General features: G+C 38.9%; 1 protein-coding gene across 2 annotated transcripts; it reads left to right on the top strand.

Annotated features, from left to right (window-relative positions):
* The first annotated feature begins 4478 nt into the window (after nt 1-4478).
* Nucleotides 4479-17292, top strand: elovl1b (ELOVL fatty acid elongase 1b). 2 transcript variants are annotated; one of them, XM_082524171.1, is made up of 8 exons: nt 4479-4617; nt 14987-15087; nt 15175-15365; nt 15562-15642; nt 15748-15804; nt 15898-16003; nt 16218-16354; nt 16446-17292. In XM_082524171.1, exons 2-8 carry the CDS (start codon nt 15018-15020, stop codon nt 16776-16778), a joined length of 975 nt encoding a protein of 324 aa, XP_082380297.1. In that variant the 5' UTR covers nt 4479-4617; nt 14987-15017; the 3' UTR covers nt 16779-17292. The 2 variants fall into 2 exon arrangements, with proteins under 2 accessions (XP_082380297.1, XP_082380298.1); XM_082524172.1 differs by lacking the exon at nt 4479-4617 and adding an exon at nt 12028-12246.
* The last annotated feature ends 712 nt before the right edge of the window (nt 17293-18004 follow it).

Below are 18004 nucleotides of genomic sequence, written 5' to 3'. Positions count from 1 at the left end.
TTTGTCTTACGGAAAAATGGTGATACTAAAGTGCACAGGCTGTCTACACCATGCATGAAGAAGCTCTCCATACTTTTTGTGAAATTGTTCCCTCCCAGCTGATAATATTGTATATGTTTGTGTGTCTGTACATACATATGAATCCATATATATGTGAAAACATATTGATATGTCTATTTGACAATACAGTCAAAACTTTATGGTGGGTGGGGAGTGGGGGAAGGTAGATCTAAATTGCAGTACTCCAACATTTCCACCTGAGGTCAGCATGACTGTAATGATGGCGTGTGGGTGGAGATAATGAGAGGCTAGTCAGAGCTATCAGTCAGTTATCAGCAAGGGAAATTCCCTATTTACTGATGAGCAGCTGATTATCTTTTTAAATAACTAAATCATGATCACATGTCAGTGATTAAAAAGAACTGACAGGTCAGATTGTTTTTGTTGGTGGTGGTTTTTTGATGCCATACATTTAACAATAAAATATAAAGTCACTAAAATAAAACATAAGTTTACTATAACATTCATAAAGAAAGTACAAAGCCTGGTTAATGGTTGTGCAAAACACAAATAGACTGAACTGCTTAAGTAATTATTGAATTATTGTGTAAGTTGGTCTTGGTTCATTTTCTAGGTTTGAAGATTAACTATAAAATATTAAGCTGCTCCAATAACTGAATCTGTGTAATGGTTGTTTCCAATATTGTGAAAAGAAATGTCCGTGTATTAAAGAATCAGGAACTTTCTGGCACATTTGAATAATCAGTGTATGCTTATTACATTTACATTATTATAGTTTACTTTTTCAACCGATCATTGTGTTTCAAATGACCAAAAGCATTCGAACAACTCATTTATCTGAGTTATTCAAAAAATATATTCATCAATATAAATAAATAATAAAGCAGAACGTTAAAGAGAAATAATTCAAACTCTGAAATTTATATCCTTCCCTTAAGTTGAAATAGATTCTGATGTAATGATTGTTTACAATGTTATTCATATTTTTTCCGTGACATACACAGAAAAGCAGGGATGAATCACACAGGTGTGCATTTATGATTATTCCTTGCCCTATGCTCTAGTTTTCCATGTCAGAGTGAGTGTCATCATCCAGATATGTGACAGATGAGGAAGCTGAACCAGTCGTGCATTTCCTCACCTGCCTCATACCATCACTTAGTGTAATACTCTGCTATTATTCTCTTAAAAACCCACCACCTTAAGCACCATATATTTTTCCACTCCTTGAATGTAGCAGGTAGATTTTCTTTAAAACAAAACAAAAAAGAACAATTTTTTCACATGCATATGATGAAAAACATTTAACCTTTAAAAAAATAAAGCAAAAATAAATGCCTTAAATGTATAAAACGCACAATTTCATAGAGTTACAGTTTAGTACAGCTGTTGGTGTTATGTATCTTGAACTATTGCTGGATAAACCTACATGCTCTAAGTTTGTGGTTAATATTAATCCAGTTTCAACAGCAGTATTTGTACTCAGTTGTTCTGGAGCTCAAAAGTGAAAAGTATTGTCTCAAATTAAACTGTACATTCAAGCGGAGGTTATACATTTTACAATATTATTCTCAAACATGGGTTTTCACTGTTCACTGGATTACTAACCTGCAGGGTCGAGAAGACCTTTTCAAATCCTTCAGAACTGTATAAACTCTGTTTATGTCTCTTATACTGTATTTCTATGTTTCCAACTGCTGACTGTTTTGTAAAGGTGTCCCTTCTTGGCCACATTCACCTTAAAAAAGAGACTTTAATCGACTTTCCGATTAAATAAAGGATGAATTAAAAAAATAAATAAACAATCCTAAATTAACACACGCACACATAAATGTTATAGTTATGGTTATGACCATAACATTAGTTTCATTGTTGTTTATTTATAATGTTTTCTTGCGCTTTACTCAATTTCTTCAATTCATTACATAATTTGCTTTATGATGTTTTATATGATGATGTAATGTTGGCTTGTATGGACCCCAGTAAGAACAAAGGTCATCAGTTTGTGACTACAGCTTTAGGCAAGGTGGTGAGCCTACGACATTTGCAGGTTATTCATTACACCACAAGTAGAGCACATGTCTGATATGTGGTGTCATGGCTTGGCTGGAAGCCTACAGATCTTCCACAATGGTCATTATAGTTAAATCTCACCACCAGGACTCTGCTGCCCAGGAGATTTGAATGCATCTGTTTTTACTTTGAAAGGCCAGGAGTGTGTGACAGCTTTGGGCAAATAGAACCAGCTCAACTGAAAAAACAAGCAAATAATTTTTTTTTTTAAATCGTAGTGTGTTACATAAACTGACACATGTCTGGCATGAGGAATGCAACACGTGTGTTTATATAAAACATGTTGCTTCTACTTGTTTGACAGACAAGCCGACTTTTATCGCTTCCTTCCATCATGTTTTGTTGAATAAGAACACCAGCGTGTTGTGCCACATGTTATATCCTGCAGTACACTTCGAAAAAAAGTAAACACTGTTGAAGCAATAAAAGGCACAGCCGGGTTGCTGAACTGTGTTTCGGGCCTACTATATATGTGTAATTATTCTATACGCACGGACTGCTTTTGGTGTGATTATTTGAGTAGCTTATTAATTGGCTTATTACTTACTTATTACTTATTTACTGGCTCAGTTCCCAGCTATTTTAAACAAGCTATTGTTGAACCAATATTAAAGAAACCAAATTTGGATCCATCTCTTCCAAGCAGTTACAGGCCAATATCAAAACTACCATTGGTGTCAAAGATCTTGGAAAAAACAGTTGCAGAACAACTTAACAACTTTTTGGAAAAGAACAATGTTCTGGACATTTTCCAGTCTGGTTTCCGCAAATTGCACTCCACTGAAACCGCTTTGCTTAAAGTGTCTAGTGACATTCTGATGGCAGCAGACTCTGGAGAGTACACTGTTCTGGTTATGTTGGATCTCAGCTCTGCTTTTGATACTGTTGATCACAGCATCATGATAAATAGGCTGAAGGACTTGTTTGGGATTACTGGTGTTGTTTTAAAATGGTTTATGTCGTATCTATCTGAGAGATCCTTTACTGTCTGTATAAATCACGTGCTGTCGGAAACATCAGTTCTGTCTTCTGGGGCACCTCAAGGATCTGTTTTAGGTCCTATTCTCTTTTTGCTGTATATCCTCCCTCTAGGCCACATTATCAGGCGTTACAATAATATTTCTTATCATGTCTATGCTGATGACATTCAGTTGTACTGTTCTTTCAAAGCTTCTGAGTTGTATAAATTGTCTTGTTTAAATAATTGTCTGTCAGAAATCAAACAATGGTTAAATGACAGTTTCCTTCAGTTAAATGCAGATAAAACAGAAACTTTGATTATTGCACCTGATCACATGCTCTCAGAAATTAGGCAGCATATCAGTTTTTTAGACCCTTCATTTCAGTCGAGTCCCAGAAACTTAGGTGTTATATTTGACAGTTCGATGTCTCTTGAGAAACACTCTAAACAACTTGTCCGGAACTGTTTTTATCATCTAAGAAACATTTCTAAACTCAGGCTACTGGTGTCAAAGGCAGAACTTGAGATGATGATTCATGCTTTTATCTCTTCTCGTTTGGATTTTTGTAACGGTCTTTTTACATGTCTCAACAAATCAGCTCTGGATCGCCTTCAGTCTGTACAGAATGCAGCGGCAAGACTTTTAACTGGTACAAACAAGAGGTCACACATTACTCCAGTTCTGGCTTCTCTTCATTGGTTGCCTGTAAATTTTAGGGTTCATTTTAAAATTTTAGTTGTAACTTTTAGAGCTCTGCACGGTGAAGCTCCCCAGTATATCTCTGACCTGTTGAAACCTCATGCTTCATCCCGAGCACTTAGGTCTTCAAGTCAGAGGCTACTGGTGGTCCCACGTACCGGGTTTAAAACACGTGGGGATCAAGCTTTTCAGGCACTGGCACCTAGGCTGTGGAACTCTCTGCCGTTGTCTTTACGCTGTCTAGACTCTACTGACTCCTTTAAAAAGCAGCTGAAGACATTTTTATACAATTTTAATTAATTTAATTAATTTAAACTTGTATGTCTGATCTTATTGTAAAGCACTTTGTGATTTTTATCTGTGAAATGTGCTATATAAATAAATTTTACTTACTTACTATTTTACTTACTAATTGTATTTTAGTTTTTCTCTAAAGATATGGCAACGTACCTATACTCTGCATACTTTTATTCACATATGAGAGGAACCAAACTCAAAGTCATTTCTGTGTGTCAGTGGTTTTTTTTTTTTACAATTGTAACCAGTAGTAGTTACAACGAGCAGAAAATGAGCTCGAAACTCTACAGAATTTACATTACAAACTGTTACAATGAAACATCTGTGAGTGACCGCGGAATGGAGACGAAATGACATTTGATACACTGAGATGATTACGTCCATATTAAGCGACTAGCTCACGCCAGTGTAGAGATGACTCCACCTTTTTCCGCCTCCATCAAAGGGTTGGGTCAGGAGGAAGATTTAAGCCGAGAGGAAGAGGAAGCACCGCTAACTAAAGCCACGCTTTGCGTCTTTTCTCCAGCATTCATTCGACAGACTCCACAGGTTTACTTCAGTAAAAGTGAGTAGCTTTTGGACATTGTTGTCAGACTGTTTAACAGTGAGTTAAATGTTGACTCAGGGAGTTACTTTAAGGTGCTGCAGTTTTTTTTCCTCCCTCAGGGGAGGGGGGGGGAGGGGGCCAGATGTCAATTTAAACAATGTCAAATTCAAAGCTTTCTTTTGTTGTTTGTCTTTAAAGGCTCTTTTTTTTCTTACGCCTACAGTAAAGTAAAAAAAACAAACAAACTAGAATTTTTGTGTATATAATCTTCTTTTTTCAAATTTTTTTAAAGAAAAAAAACAAAAACCCTCAAAGTTAGGCGTTACCCCCTAACCAGATATCCGGTGTTGACAGATATCCGGTGTTGACTGGACTAATTGTATCGCCTGTGCACCTATTGTTGTTCTGCACTTTGAAGGGTTTTGATGTCATTTGCCATTTTGTAGCTGTCATGCATCTAAAGGGAGGCAATAAAGACAGCATATTAATGTGCATACTGCAAGCTCCAAATGTGCTTCCGCGAGAAGTGAAATATAGTTTACCTGCTGGTCAAATGTCACAACGGTTTCTAACGGTTAACGCTAAGCCAGAGCGACGCAGAAGCGCACACTCAGCTTCCTCCAGCTCAGAAACATACTCGCCTTTAGCTAATCTGTCAGGTGAAACATGGTTACAAAGTCAAGTTGTTGCATATATGAAGGGGCAAAACAACAACAACAACTAAAAACAACTTTCACACCACCAGCAAAATTTAGATTCTCCACTAAATGCTGTGTGATCTCTTATAGTGGCGAGGCAGAGAACTACATCAAACATCACATCTGTTATGTAACATGTGATTGACAAAGAGTAGGCGTGTGCATGTATTTTTAATTAGTGTAACTTATTATTGTGTAATGTTAACATCCATAAGTGCATTTAATGTATGGAAAGTCTGACTATAGAAGAAAGGGATGCCATGCTAGAGATTTAATGGCATTGCTATGCATTTGATTGCCCACAGTCTCTGCAGCCTCTGCATTATTTGAATTGCCACAATTTTCCACTGTTTAGCTGGAGAGATTACACCGATGCAAGAAGTAGTTTGGTTAAACAATTTAAGCTTTGTACAGTTTTGATTAGTTCATGAATGTGTTTAAATGCCCCCCTCCCCTCAGTTATGTCCCTGTGAAAGTAGCCTTTGATGGTTTCCAAATTGTGTGCCAAGATAGATTATGGGCTACTAACTGAAAGTTACGACAAATGTTTACAATGTCAACAAACAATTGTGTGACTTAGACAAAAAACCTCAAGGTCAACCAGCCCAGCCATATCTCTGATAGCAATGTAAACACTACAGCAGTGCTGTGGCTGTTAACAGTTCAGCATCATACTCTTATCACTTCACCTTCAAATGTCAACACCTTCTCCGATGGCCTTGGGTAGTTTCAAATATAATCTTCAACCAGTAGAAATGACACTGGGTCTTTTTAAACGGTGTGTTTCTGACTATGCTTCTATCCAGCAGTGCCGAGTGTGGTGGTGGTGCAACCACACCTCGCATGCGTCTCCTGTTCATCAGCGAGCATGTGTAGTGGGGGGATGTGTCATTTTACTTCACCTCATGTTAAAACCTGTTTTTTGTTTTTTAAATGGGGAAGCAGGATTTTAAGGTTGCTTCCCCAACTGGGTTAGTTCACTGACATTTTTAAGATCTGCCCTGACATGATTTTTTTTTTTTTTTTTTTTTTTAAACTCTGTGTGTGAACTTGGCAGATCTGACTGCTGTCAGTTAACTTAAGGCTTCTATTGGCTCTTTAAATGTTTTCCAGAAACTCTCTGAACTCCTGCTTATTTAGACAAATGCCTTCATAGTCTCTATTTATGGACCAACTTGTTCTAAAACAACTTCCTTGGAAAATTCTCCAATTGGGAGTAAGTTGCACGTTCAAGGAACCTGCAGTAAATTTGACCTCTGATGTCTATAAACAAGTATTTTAGAAGGCTCATTTCATGTTTCTCCATTCGGGTGGAGAAGCTACTGTACCTGATATTCAGCATTTCATTTAGCCAAATGTCTGAATGTCACTTAAGTGCTCACATGCTGATAGGGAACTTTGTCGAGGGGAAGAAGTGTGACGTTGTCAATTAACTGTTATCTCTTTTGTTTGGGGTGTGGCCATAATGCGCATGAACGGCAGCAGTAGACAGTATGGGTTTCAGTTTGAGGCCTTTTAAGTGAGCAGATCTAAACAGTTGATCTAGTTGGACTAGAAGTAATTAAAGCTCAACGTTTGATGTGCACTTCAGTCTGTATAAGCATCTAATATTTGAATTCCTATGTTGTAATTTAAATTCTTCAATTCCAAGAAGAGGAAGTAAAGTACTGGTTTTATGTCCTCCAGTATGCTATGACTGGTTCTGTGTTTTGACCAGCATGTTTAGTTACGGTGGCTAAATGGAAATCAATTTTCCATTCGTTTGTATCGTTTTATGGAAATGTGTGCCAAAGGTCAAATGATACAAATACTGTAAATTAAAAACTGACAGACTGATTAGTAATACTTGAACCCTTTGTTTTGTTGGGGGAGGGTTGCTCTTAAGAGTTTAAGTGTATGTGTGTGTGTGTGTGTGTGTGGATGTGTGCAAGCCTAGGTTCCTACGTTCTGCAGGTATCCAGACAGACACAAAGTCTCATTCACTCATGTTAAAGTCTTGCCCAGTCTCAACATATAAGATAAAATTTTATTAATCCCTCGGGTGGGTTCCTCTGGGAAATTCGGTTTCCAATAGCACAGCACCGACAGACTTGCAGAACGTAAGCAGAATATTTTTTATATATATATATATATATATATATATATATATATATATATATATATATATATATATATATATATATATATATATATATATATATATATATATATATAAAAATACAGAGACTTATATAAATAAAATATACAAAAGGGATAAATAGGAATAAGAATACAAGGGAATTGCACATTTCAAGTATTGAAGTCTATTGCACCGTTGACTATTAACAAAAAGTATTGCACAGTGAAGTGAAGAGGCACTACAACCTAGTTGTTCCCCCCTCCTTTGTCCTCCTGTTTCCCCTCCAGAGAGGAGTTAAACAGTTTGATGGCGTGTGGGACAAAGGAGTTTTTAAGTCTGTTGGTTCTTGTATGTTTCAATATCAAGTCTGAGTTTTTAGGTGCTGTAAACTGACTTGCATATTCACTTCTGTTTTTAATGAGGGATTATTGCAGACATTACAGTGTGCTCACGTTTGGCTTTGTCTCTTAAATTGTTTAGATGGCTTATTACTAATCTGAAGAGTCAAGTTCCTGTGTTATAATAGCTGAATGAGGAAACACGCCCAACTTTTCATATTACTAATGACTCTAATGTGTGGTTTAAAGTCTCAGTCCTAAGAAAATAAAACTCATATGCATCCTCCAGCTTCGCTTGTTTATGTTATTAAAGTTTTTTTTCTTCCAAATAATTCCTTTATGCATGACCACAGATTAAATGATTGCACCATGCAAATTTACTTCATGCTTCCTGTACGTGCTAAAGTGCAGTGGGGTTGTTTTGGTTACCCCCCCCATTTCTCTCTACGCACTCACTCACCATGAAGTCAGGTGGGTTCGCAGAGGTGCAGTGGACTAACAGCTATGGAAAGTTTCAGAAATCTGAGACCTGTACTCTGACAGAAGGAAGGAGGGAGGTGCTTTAAGAGAATAGGAGCAGTGTTGAACGTCCAGACGGCAGGTAGGGGAGATGCAGCCCCCCCAATACCATACACACCCAAATACAATTGAGGGGGCGTCAACATGCCAGTCCTGAGACGAGTTCAGCAACATTCCTGTACCGGGGAGTAGTGGTTTCTACAACTTCAGCATTTGGTTGTTGTTTTGCATTTTATAAAACATGTCACTTGGTGAGACTAAAGCATGTTTTCAGTCTTATCATATGTAAAATCTGCTATGGCTGCTTGATAATATGCTAATCTGCATTCAAATCTGAGGATTTTGACTAGTCACTGTTCCAATATCACACAAGTTCATGACAAAGGTTCTTTAGACAAAGGATATTTAATCCAGAATAAAACCAGATTATGCAACTTGTATTATGTCAGCAGTCTGTGTATTTTTGCCAGCAATCAAAGCCTGCAGAGTAAATGCTGAGGTTTTTGTTCCTTGCTCTATAGATTGAATCTTCAGAGAGTCTGTTGGTGGGGAGTATATTCATAATTTTTTTTTTTTCGTTAGGCTTATATAAGAGTAAAATTCTTAGACCACATCTTAGGAAAATAAAAACAAAATGATTAACTTAAGCATGCATGGAAAAAACCTAAATATTTACATAATTGCTGAGCATTCTTTCAATAGCATTACTGTAATGTAATATACACTACGACAAGTTTTTAAATTTGACACGTGCACTCAGGTGTTCATCCAGATACTTTCACATTCGCACACTTTCTCAGCCTCGCTGCCCCTAAACGGTCGTCTCGTTTTTTGCAAGTATGTGAGAGCACATACCTGTCCAAGAGGTACATGTGCTCTCAGTGTGTCAGGATGACGAAGCTGCAAAGCAAGTTGGGGTTTGGTTGAATGAAACCAGCTTATACAGCCATGATTACAGTTATCAACTTCAGATAAAATTGTATAAAATGCAGTCAGCCTGAAGATTGTGGTCCCAGGTGACAGTTCTGTCCCTGAGGACATGAACATACTACTAATACCTTTTTTTGTTTTCTCTGGCGTCTGTCATCCAGCTGGCTTGACTGGAATGTGTGTCGGCGTTTTGCCACGTGAGGTTCACGTTAATTTAGCTGACTTATGTAGCCAGTCAGTGTGCTGTCAGGTTTTTGATGTTGCTGCCTTTAGGACTTTCTACCTGAGGCGAGACTGCAGACTCTCAGGAATGCAGTTTGTGTTAAACAATTGTTTAAAAATTTCCAGTAGCATGCCTTCAGAGGTGACGTTCATACACTCTATAGAGTAATGGACGTTTTTGCTTTATGTAATTTGACCAGTTATTTTTACCCTGGCGGGAGAGCCTGATTTGTCACACCACTTTGTGACATTCTAGTGGAAATTCTGGGAGACTTGTGCTTCCTGCTTAAAGCATTTGCAGCACACAGTTTGCTCACTGTGCTCTTTACATCTCAATCTACTGAGATTCTACAGTTTAATTCTGAGCTATTGGTAAATATAAAGTTTGCATCAGTGTCAACAGTTGAAGGTGTACACCTTTCAAGTGAATTGATTTTACCGTGTAAAATGGGCTTTTGGTGTGTGTCTGACACTGAGGTTAACACAACGTGTGATGTGTGCAATATTACCAGCTTATGTGTCTGAAAGCATGTACATGCTTGTACTTGGAAGGTTTTCACGCAGTTTGACATCTGAAGCATCTGACGTCTGTCAAGCAACTTTTGATTTAAAAAAATAAAAATACAGGTTTTATCAAGATGTTGCTTTAACTTTCCCTTAGATCAAACCAAAATACACTGAATATTTATCTGTCAGTCATATGCAGATAATGGTCTGAGTGGAAGTGAGATAAACATCAAAACTGTTCTCAGCGTCACGTTTATCAGTACGGGAGTAAAGTGGCTGATCTTGGAAACCACCGTTTGTGGCACTTCCGCTTCTGTCATATTCTGTATTTTGTTCAATGGGAACAAAAAGGGTTACTGGTTTCACTGAGGAGCATGACTGTCATATTTGAAAGGGCTTTGTCAGCACCTCAAACTGCAGCTGATCTCGTTTTTGTTGTCAGGTGTGTTTTGGTATTTGGAGGAAGGGCTGAAATGCACTGGAGTGCTACCTTCACTCCCCCATGTTGCCCCCAGGGCCAGAACAACAGGCGAAGCTGGCTGGGTCGGATACTGTCTCACTAAACGGGGCCTTTTCCACTATAAGCTCATTTGTGTCATGCTTGCAGCTGGCTCGAGCTGTTTTTATCAGTGCTACAGGCATTTTATGGGCTCTTGTTTCTGTGTCCTTATCGGCCTCTTTAAACAAAGGTGTGTGTGTGTGTGTGTGTGTGTGTGAGTGAGTGAGTGATCTTTATACAAAGCTGTCTAGTAGACTGATAATAAATGTGTGGAATTTTAAAAACAACTTTTTTTCTTTCATTTTTTTTTTTTTAAATAATGATTGCTTGTAGTTTTGACTAAAACTCAAACCCACTTTTTGTTACTTACAACTAATGTTTACTAGATCCCAGTGTTTCTGTCCTATTGAACTTTAGCGTGTACAAAATCTGTTTTGCCAAGGCTGAAATGATCCATAACCGGGTTTTTCCTGGAAGCTCTAGATGTGCCTTTAAGGGACAAATGAGTGTGTCTTATCTTATAGATGTTAGATGTGTTTTCCTTTCATTTTTTTTGACCATGTAATAAGATTAAATTACATTTATAATACTTAAACTTTCTTTTTTTCTTTTTTTTTTTTTTTTAAATGAATCAATCGCAGTCTTGGTGTTTGGGAAAGGCCAAAAACTCCTTGGATGCCAAAGGTGTAATGTGCAAAAGCAGGTGGTGTAACTCGTACTACACATTTTTTGTTTCTCCTTAAGCATGGCTGGGTGTGGCAGTGGGATCAGGATAAGAAGTTTCCTACTGGAAAGCAAAACCTCCTTTCACAACACTAAAGAATTTTAAGCATTGCCATATGAGTCACTTCTTCCCATTGCGGCAATTAATTTCATCTTCCTTTTGCTTTGCTATCCAACCCTGAGCAAACATCTTTATAGCTCTCTTATCTTGCCTTGTAGTTTAAATTTATCCAACACCTTTTTTCACTTTTTCCATGAGGCCACCAGGAGAGGCTTCTTGGATTTTTCCTTTTAAACTGGACTTGCATGTGTACCTAATGAAGCTGTATTTCCAGTTGGACAATACAGGACAAACACAAACTATAGGAGGAGGCTAGTCTGCCTTATTGAGGCATTTTACTCATGCCGTGGATTGTCCAGCAGTGCAGGAGAAGAAATGGAGGCTAGTTTTGCTTTATGGGTGTTGGCCAGGCCGAGGACCAGTAAAGGCGTAACAATGGCTCCCTTCATGATAACAGAGTCTCTACTGATTTCTCGCCCGCTCCCTGTGAATAATATTATCAGCCCACCCCTGAGAGGAGCCGTACAGGGTGACTCCAGAGTAGGGTTTCTGGTGTTTCAAGTGAGTGAAGGGTGTGACAAGGAGAGCAAAGTAAGGAGGGGGTAGGCGAGTGGGTGGGTGGGTTTTGACGGCAGCTTGGTGAAACCTGGGGGCGGTCACAGAATACATACATCAAGGTAGTGTGGGATTTAAACGGAGGTAATCTCTCACCTCAGTAGTTCTCTCTCTCTCTCTGGGTTACACAGAGCAGCCACTCTCTTCCCTCGCTCGCTCTCGTTCAGGCTCAGCCTCTTTCCCTCCCTCTCCTTGTGTGAACTAGTTATTCATCCACTGTATGAGTCAGGGAGGGTGGAGTTTTGGAAGACCGCTGTACCAGTCACACTTTGTCAGTTTACTTTCTCAATCCCATCTCTTTCTGTCACTTCTCTGCTGCTGCCGTCTGCCCTTGTACTTTACACTTAGGCTTTATCGTGCTGTGCAAGAGGAGTCCACTTCGGCTTTTTAAGTGGAAATTTTTTGTCTCAGCAAGGGTAAGTTGCTCAATGTTATGTTAAAGGTGAACTAACTTGTGTGTGGAGTCTGTCAACACTTCGAGCAGTTCAAGGTTGTTTTAAGCTTCTGTACTCAAAGGTTTTGGTTCCTTTCGGTCAGGCTGCTTTTTGTCACTGTTGTTATAAGATAATTGACTGTATGCTTAACAAATGGGTTCCTGGTTTGCTCCCCCTCCCCCATCTCCTGAATTTTTTTTTTTTTTTTTTCCCCATCATCTCTGCTGCTCCAGTTTGTTCATCATTAACTCTTAACTCGTGAGCTCCCTTTTTCCATCCCTATGATTCATTGACATGGCTCTCTTAAGAAAATGTTTCCCCTCCTTTTTCACTGTATCTCTGCTGCGAACCAGCCACACCATTTAAGTCAAGGTCATTTAGTAATGGATAGGTGGTTGTAGTGGGACTGGTCTTTTAGGACTTCACTCAAAGTGTAAATTGGAATTCTAAAAAGCTTTTAATGATTTCTATTCAAAGTAGAAAGGGCCTTCAATGGCCACATGCCAGCTTGCATTACATCATTGGAATTGGAAACTTTTTTTTTTTTCTGGACCCCTCTCAACTATAAGAGGAAGTTGGTGTTGACCTGTGGAATTACTGATAAGAGATGAAAAGTGGCGACTGGTCGGGCTTCAGTGTACTGCTAGTCCAAATCCTGTGGTGATGCTGATGTTTAACTGGTGGACAGTTGGGTGGCGTCATGTGTCGGTTAATTGATAACTGGGTGCAATAAATGATACTTTATTATCCAGGTGAGGCAAACTGACTGCTGTTAGACAAACATTATTGGTGGTAATAATTCTAGTTTCTCTCATGGAGACTTTCATCCTGTCCTGAGAACACAAAAATATTCATTCTTGGTTGTTTTGTCATGAATCACAAGACTATCCTTCTGACTTGCACAGTCAGATTTATTCTAAGTACCCTTTCTAGGCAGTCACATGTTGCCTGTTCATATTTGAAAATGGGATATTTTTTGGATTACTTTCATCTTGTTGTGGTGGGATTTCCTTAAACCTGCACTTTTTAACAGTGGTGATGCTGTATTATTATTTTTATGAAAAGCATCACTTGCTAAACCATAATGTGATCAATTTAACTTATCAGCATTTTCCCTCAGAACAAGACTCTGTACAACAGACATGATGATACTCTTGTTGAAATGTAAGGTGCCTGACCAAAGGCCTCATCCGTCAATTCAAAAAAAACAAACCTTTGTGTAAGAGGCGTCTGAAATACACTGATTGTCATACTCGAATTTTCATGTCACAAATAAACAGCTCTTTGGTTTCAAAATGTCGTTGGAAGGAAGCGATGTGGCTATCACAAGAAGTGGTCTGGAATGCTGCAGTAAATTTGGAAGCTTAACAACTATAAAAACAGTGGTGTTGACACAGTGCTTAGGTTAACAATTTCTTGAATGTACAAAGCGACGAGGAAGGAGGATGAGTTTGACACAAGACACTAATCCTGTGATGCTTCAATTATTTTTAACTTTAATATTGCTTGAAATATTAAAGTTTATCACAAACTGTTTGAAATGCATTTGACTTTTGGATTGTGCAACAGTCACTTTCTCTTCTGTTTTCACTTCGACTTGGTTTCTGACTGAAATCCCATTTGGGGGGGAAAAACAGAAGAGAAAATGACTTTTGCACAAATTCCCCAATCTGATTTCTAACTTTAAAAAAATGGATTTCCTGCCTATCAAATCGATCTAGCTCATTGTTCACAAAATGCATAACCTGAATCCACATGTACTTTTCTTTGCCCCTCTAGGCACCCATGTGAGCTCGGGTCACCTGACCTTCATTCCTCAGGCTTAAATTATTAGCTTTTAATTGTATTGACTTTAGGAGCGCTGTACTTTTTGGCAGTGAAAGAGCATTGTAGACTCGTATCAAACAATGCATCCTCTGGGCCCAGTGTGGCTTGCGCTGACCGCACCCTGCGTATAAATATGTTTTGTGGTTTACATTTGAAATCTGCTTTAAACATCAGAAAATGTCCAGTTTTGAAAGCAGAGCAGTTTTCTTGTGTGCCGACTGCTTTTAGTGGTCTCTATAAAACTGCCATGTCACAAGAAGGAGCAGTCGTCAGTTTAATGGGTTCAGTGACCAGAAACTTAAACTGCTGGGTTTATTGGTGGAGGCAGTATTGTGCCTTAACTCGTGGCCTGGCTCTTGTACACAAACAGCCAGCCTCAGTGTGGGATGAGGGATGCCCTCAGTTCCTTGTAGCACCTCCTCTCAGATATCAGGCCATGTCTGATGAGTGGTTCGAACCAGGGCAAAGCATCTTGGGAATTTCTGTTGGGAGTGTTTGTTTGGTGAGGGATGAGCTCTCTGCTCCAGTAACTGCGTTTCAGACCTGCTGAATCAGGAAATGTAAGAATGCGCCTCCCTGAGGACACCGGCAAGACAGAGGGAGGGGGGGTTGTATTTTTTTCTTTAGAAAATAATTTTGCATGTTTTAATTTCTCTAGAAATGTAACTGTTTAAAAATTATCTGTTCAGGGTTCTGTTTGAACAGGAAAAATGATCCCGGCATGACAGGTTTGACCTTGAACCTTTGTGTTTTTGACACCGTTTAAAACAAATGCTGTTCTGCTTTGAGTCAAATTTCAGCCCTTGGGATATTCTCATGGAGCTCTGGAAGGATTGTTGCAGTGTTTTCCTTTCAGCTAAAACTAACAATGAGCTTTTTGTGTATTTGTTTGCAGATAATTGGGTCATAACAATACAAGAGCCAATATGCTTCAGGAGATTCAGGAGATGGGCTCACATGCCAAGGATATCTATGATTTCCTTCTGTCGGGACTTGGTAGGTTTAGTTTTTTTGTTTTTAAACACTGAGAAAATACAGACTTGTGTTTGTTTGTCTAAATACATTTCCCCTTTCCCGCTCTAGATCCACGGATCACCGATTATCCTCTGATGCAGAGTCCCATAACCATGACGACAATACTGCTGGGCTACCTGTTCTTTGTACTGTACCTCGGACCTCGCTTAATGGCCAATCGCAAACCTTTCCAGCTCAAGGAGCCTATGATAGTTTACAACTTCTTGCTTGTGGCCTTGTCAATATTCATCGTATATGAAGTAAGAATCTGTTATCTAGCATTTAAAATATTAAAAGAATAAAGTTAATGCACATTGTTAGCATTTCATCATTTATTCAAGACTGCTTTCCTCAATGGATATTGTTGGATATATTCATTTGGTTGAACCTGCATCTGTAAGGATCAATGCCCTCAGCAAAGATAAAGTCCTGATAAACTTGTGTTTTTATTTGCAGTTTTTGATGTCTGGGTGGGCCACAACGTATACTTGGAGATGTGATGCAGTTGATACCTCTAACAGTCCTCAAGCACTACGAGTAAGTCGCCCTAACTCTATAACAATTACTATTATTAAAGACGATGAATATAAAAACTGACTTTCCTTCCACTGAGTCACAAACTAAAAAGTCTCTCATTGTTAGATGGTCCAAGTGGCGTGGCTGTTCTGGTTCTCCAAGATTATTGAGCTGATGGACACAGTAAGTTCGCATATTCTGATGCCATGGTTTATAAAATGTGCCTTAATGTTCAGTTTTAGTAAACGGTGTTCTGACCAGAATCCCCTCTGTTAGATCTTCTTTGTGTTGAGGAAAAAGCACGGCCAGATTACCTTCCTACACATCTTCCACCATTCCTTCATGCCCTGGACCTGGTGGTGGGGAGTTGCGTATGCTCCAGGTAAGTACATAACCTTAAGTTGTCAATGGTTAATGGAGGAGGGAGGGGGAGCATTGCGGAAGTGTTATGTAGTTAGCTCATCCTGCATACCAATCTTGAAGATAAGATGGTCTTTTTAAAGCCTTTCAAGAAGCTTTGTGCAGATGACCTGACTATCGATATGAAAATGATTAACCAAGGGAATTCGGTCTGATGTTTGTGGTTATCACTTCAGGTGGAATGGGATCTTTCCATGCCATGGTAAACTCTTCCGTCCACGTTGTTATGTATTTCTACTATGGCCTTTCTGCTGCTGGACCTCGCTTCCAGAAATTTTTGTGGTGGAAGAAATACATGACTGCAATTCAGTTGGTACGTATAGCCTATACTGACTCAGTGGTGTTACCAGTAGAGCACATTTTTATTGTGTATTTGGCTAATTTCTCATTTTTCTTCTCAATAGATCCAGTTTGTGCTGGTATCTCTCCATGCTACCCAGTATTACTTCATGAGCAGCTGTGATTACCAGTTCCCTGTGATCCTCCACCTCATCTGGATTTATGGTACCTTCTTCTTTGTTCTGTTCTCCAACTTCTGGTTCCAGGCTTACATTAAGGGCAAGCGACTGCCGAAACAGTGTCAGAACAGCACAGCTGTGCACACAAATGGCAAATACTGTGAGAATGGCAACAGTGTGAAAAACGGTACTGCCAATGGTGTATCACACGGGGTTACCAATGGCTCGGTCCACCACGAGAATGGCAGCTCTTACATGGGTAAGATGAAGAAGGCCTAGGAAGTCTGGAAGGAAAAGCCCAAGATGTATGGCCCTGTAAACCTGATAAAACGACTACAGATTCCAAATAATTTGTTCCTTTCTTTTTCTGTTTTTAGTTTTCTATGTAAAATGTGGGAGGATGATGTGGTCAGTGACTTCCACGGGTGGGGTCCCAAATTTGGTTGTTTGGTTTGTTAGTTTCTTTGCATTGGGGAACCATCTATGGAACACAATGTATGAAGAGAAGATGTTTTGACCCATGTTGTCTTCACTGATGTTGCAAACAACCTCCTAGTTCAGTATCACTCTGGTGGCCTTTCACCACACTTGTCTTCACTTCTTATCTGACCCCCATGTCCTCCTGACACACTGTGGACAGATGACTGTACAGTTTCTATCAAACTTGAAGATGCTTTTTGTAAATACTTTTACAAAAAAAAAAAGAAACTAATTGTATTGCTATACTTTAGACTTTCTAAAATTTGTTACTTTGTATTTAATTAATATGCAAATAAATTCCATTTTAAATGATCAGCGTTGACTTTTTTTTCCCCCCCAAACTCTGACAACAGTTTATTGGATATGTAACTTGATTTCACTTAGCAGATCTTTGGGCTCCAACATTTTGCTGTCGCAGCAAAAGCATTTGCATTGTCTGCATGTGCTTCTTGTCTCTGCCATCCCAAATATGTGCAGCAAGTAGGAGGTCAACAAGGGCTCTATTCTTCATGGCACAAGGCAGAAATGGCATCCCGCAGACCGGAACCACCAGAACAATTCCCGCTCAAATCAGTTCATCAGGGTCAGGACTGGGGTGATTGCAAAAAGGTTTACTTTGCCTGTGTGAGGCAGATAAATTATCTGCCTATCCAGAATATAAAATGATGTTAAAATCATTAAATTACACTGCAGATTTTTTTTTTCCCCTTATTCTGCATAGGCAGCCATAAATGAACTTAAAATTGTTATAAATTGGATAACAATTCAGAACTTTTAGTTGTTGGTGTGTGGGGGGGGTTTTTTTTTTTTTTTTTTTTTTTTTTTAAATGGTGGGAGACCTAAATCGTTTATAGCTACAATATAATGCCTTTTGATGGTTATATTAAAAACTGTAAATTTCCAAAAGCAACCTAAGGAGATCACAAGTACATGTTTCTAGGTCTTACAGGAGCAAAAGTCAAGTCTCTAGGAATGAGTTGGGGGGGGCGGTAAACGGTAAAAAGCATAACCTTCCTTTTGATGAA

The sequence above is a fragment of the Aulonocara stuartgranti genome, assembly GCF_965226115.1.
Source record: "Aulonocara stuartgranti genome assembly, chromosome: 23".
Lineage (NCBI taxonomy): Eukaryota > Metazoa > Chordata > Actinopteri > Cichliformes > Cichlidae > Aulonocara > Aulonocara stuartgranti.
Note: the sequence above shows the minus strand (reverse complement) of the source record. Positions and strands in the feature narration are given on the sequence as shown.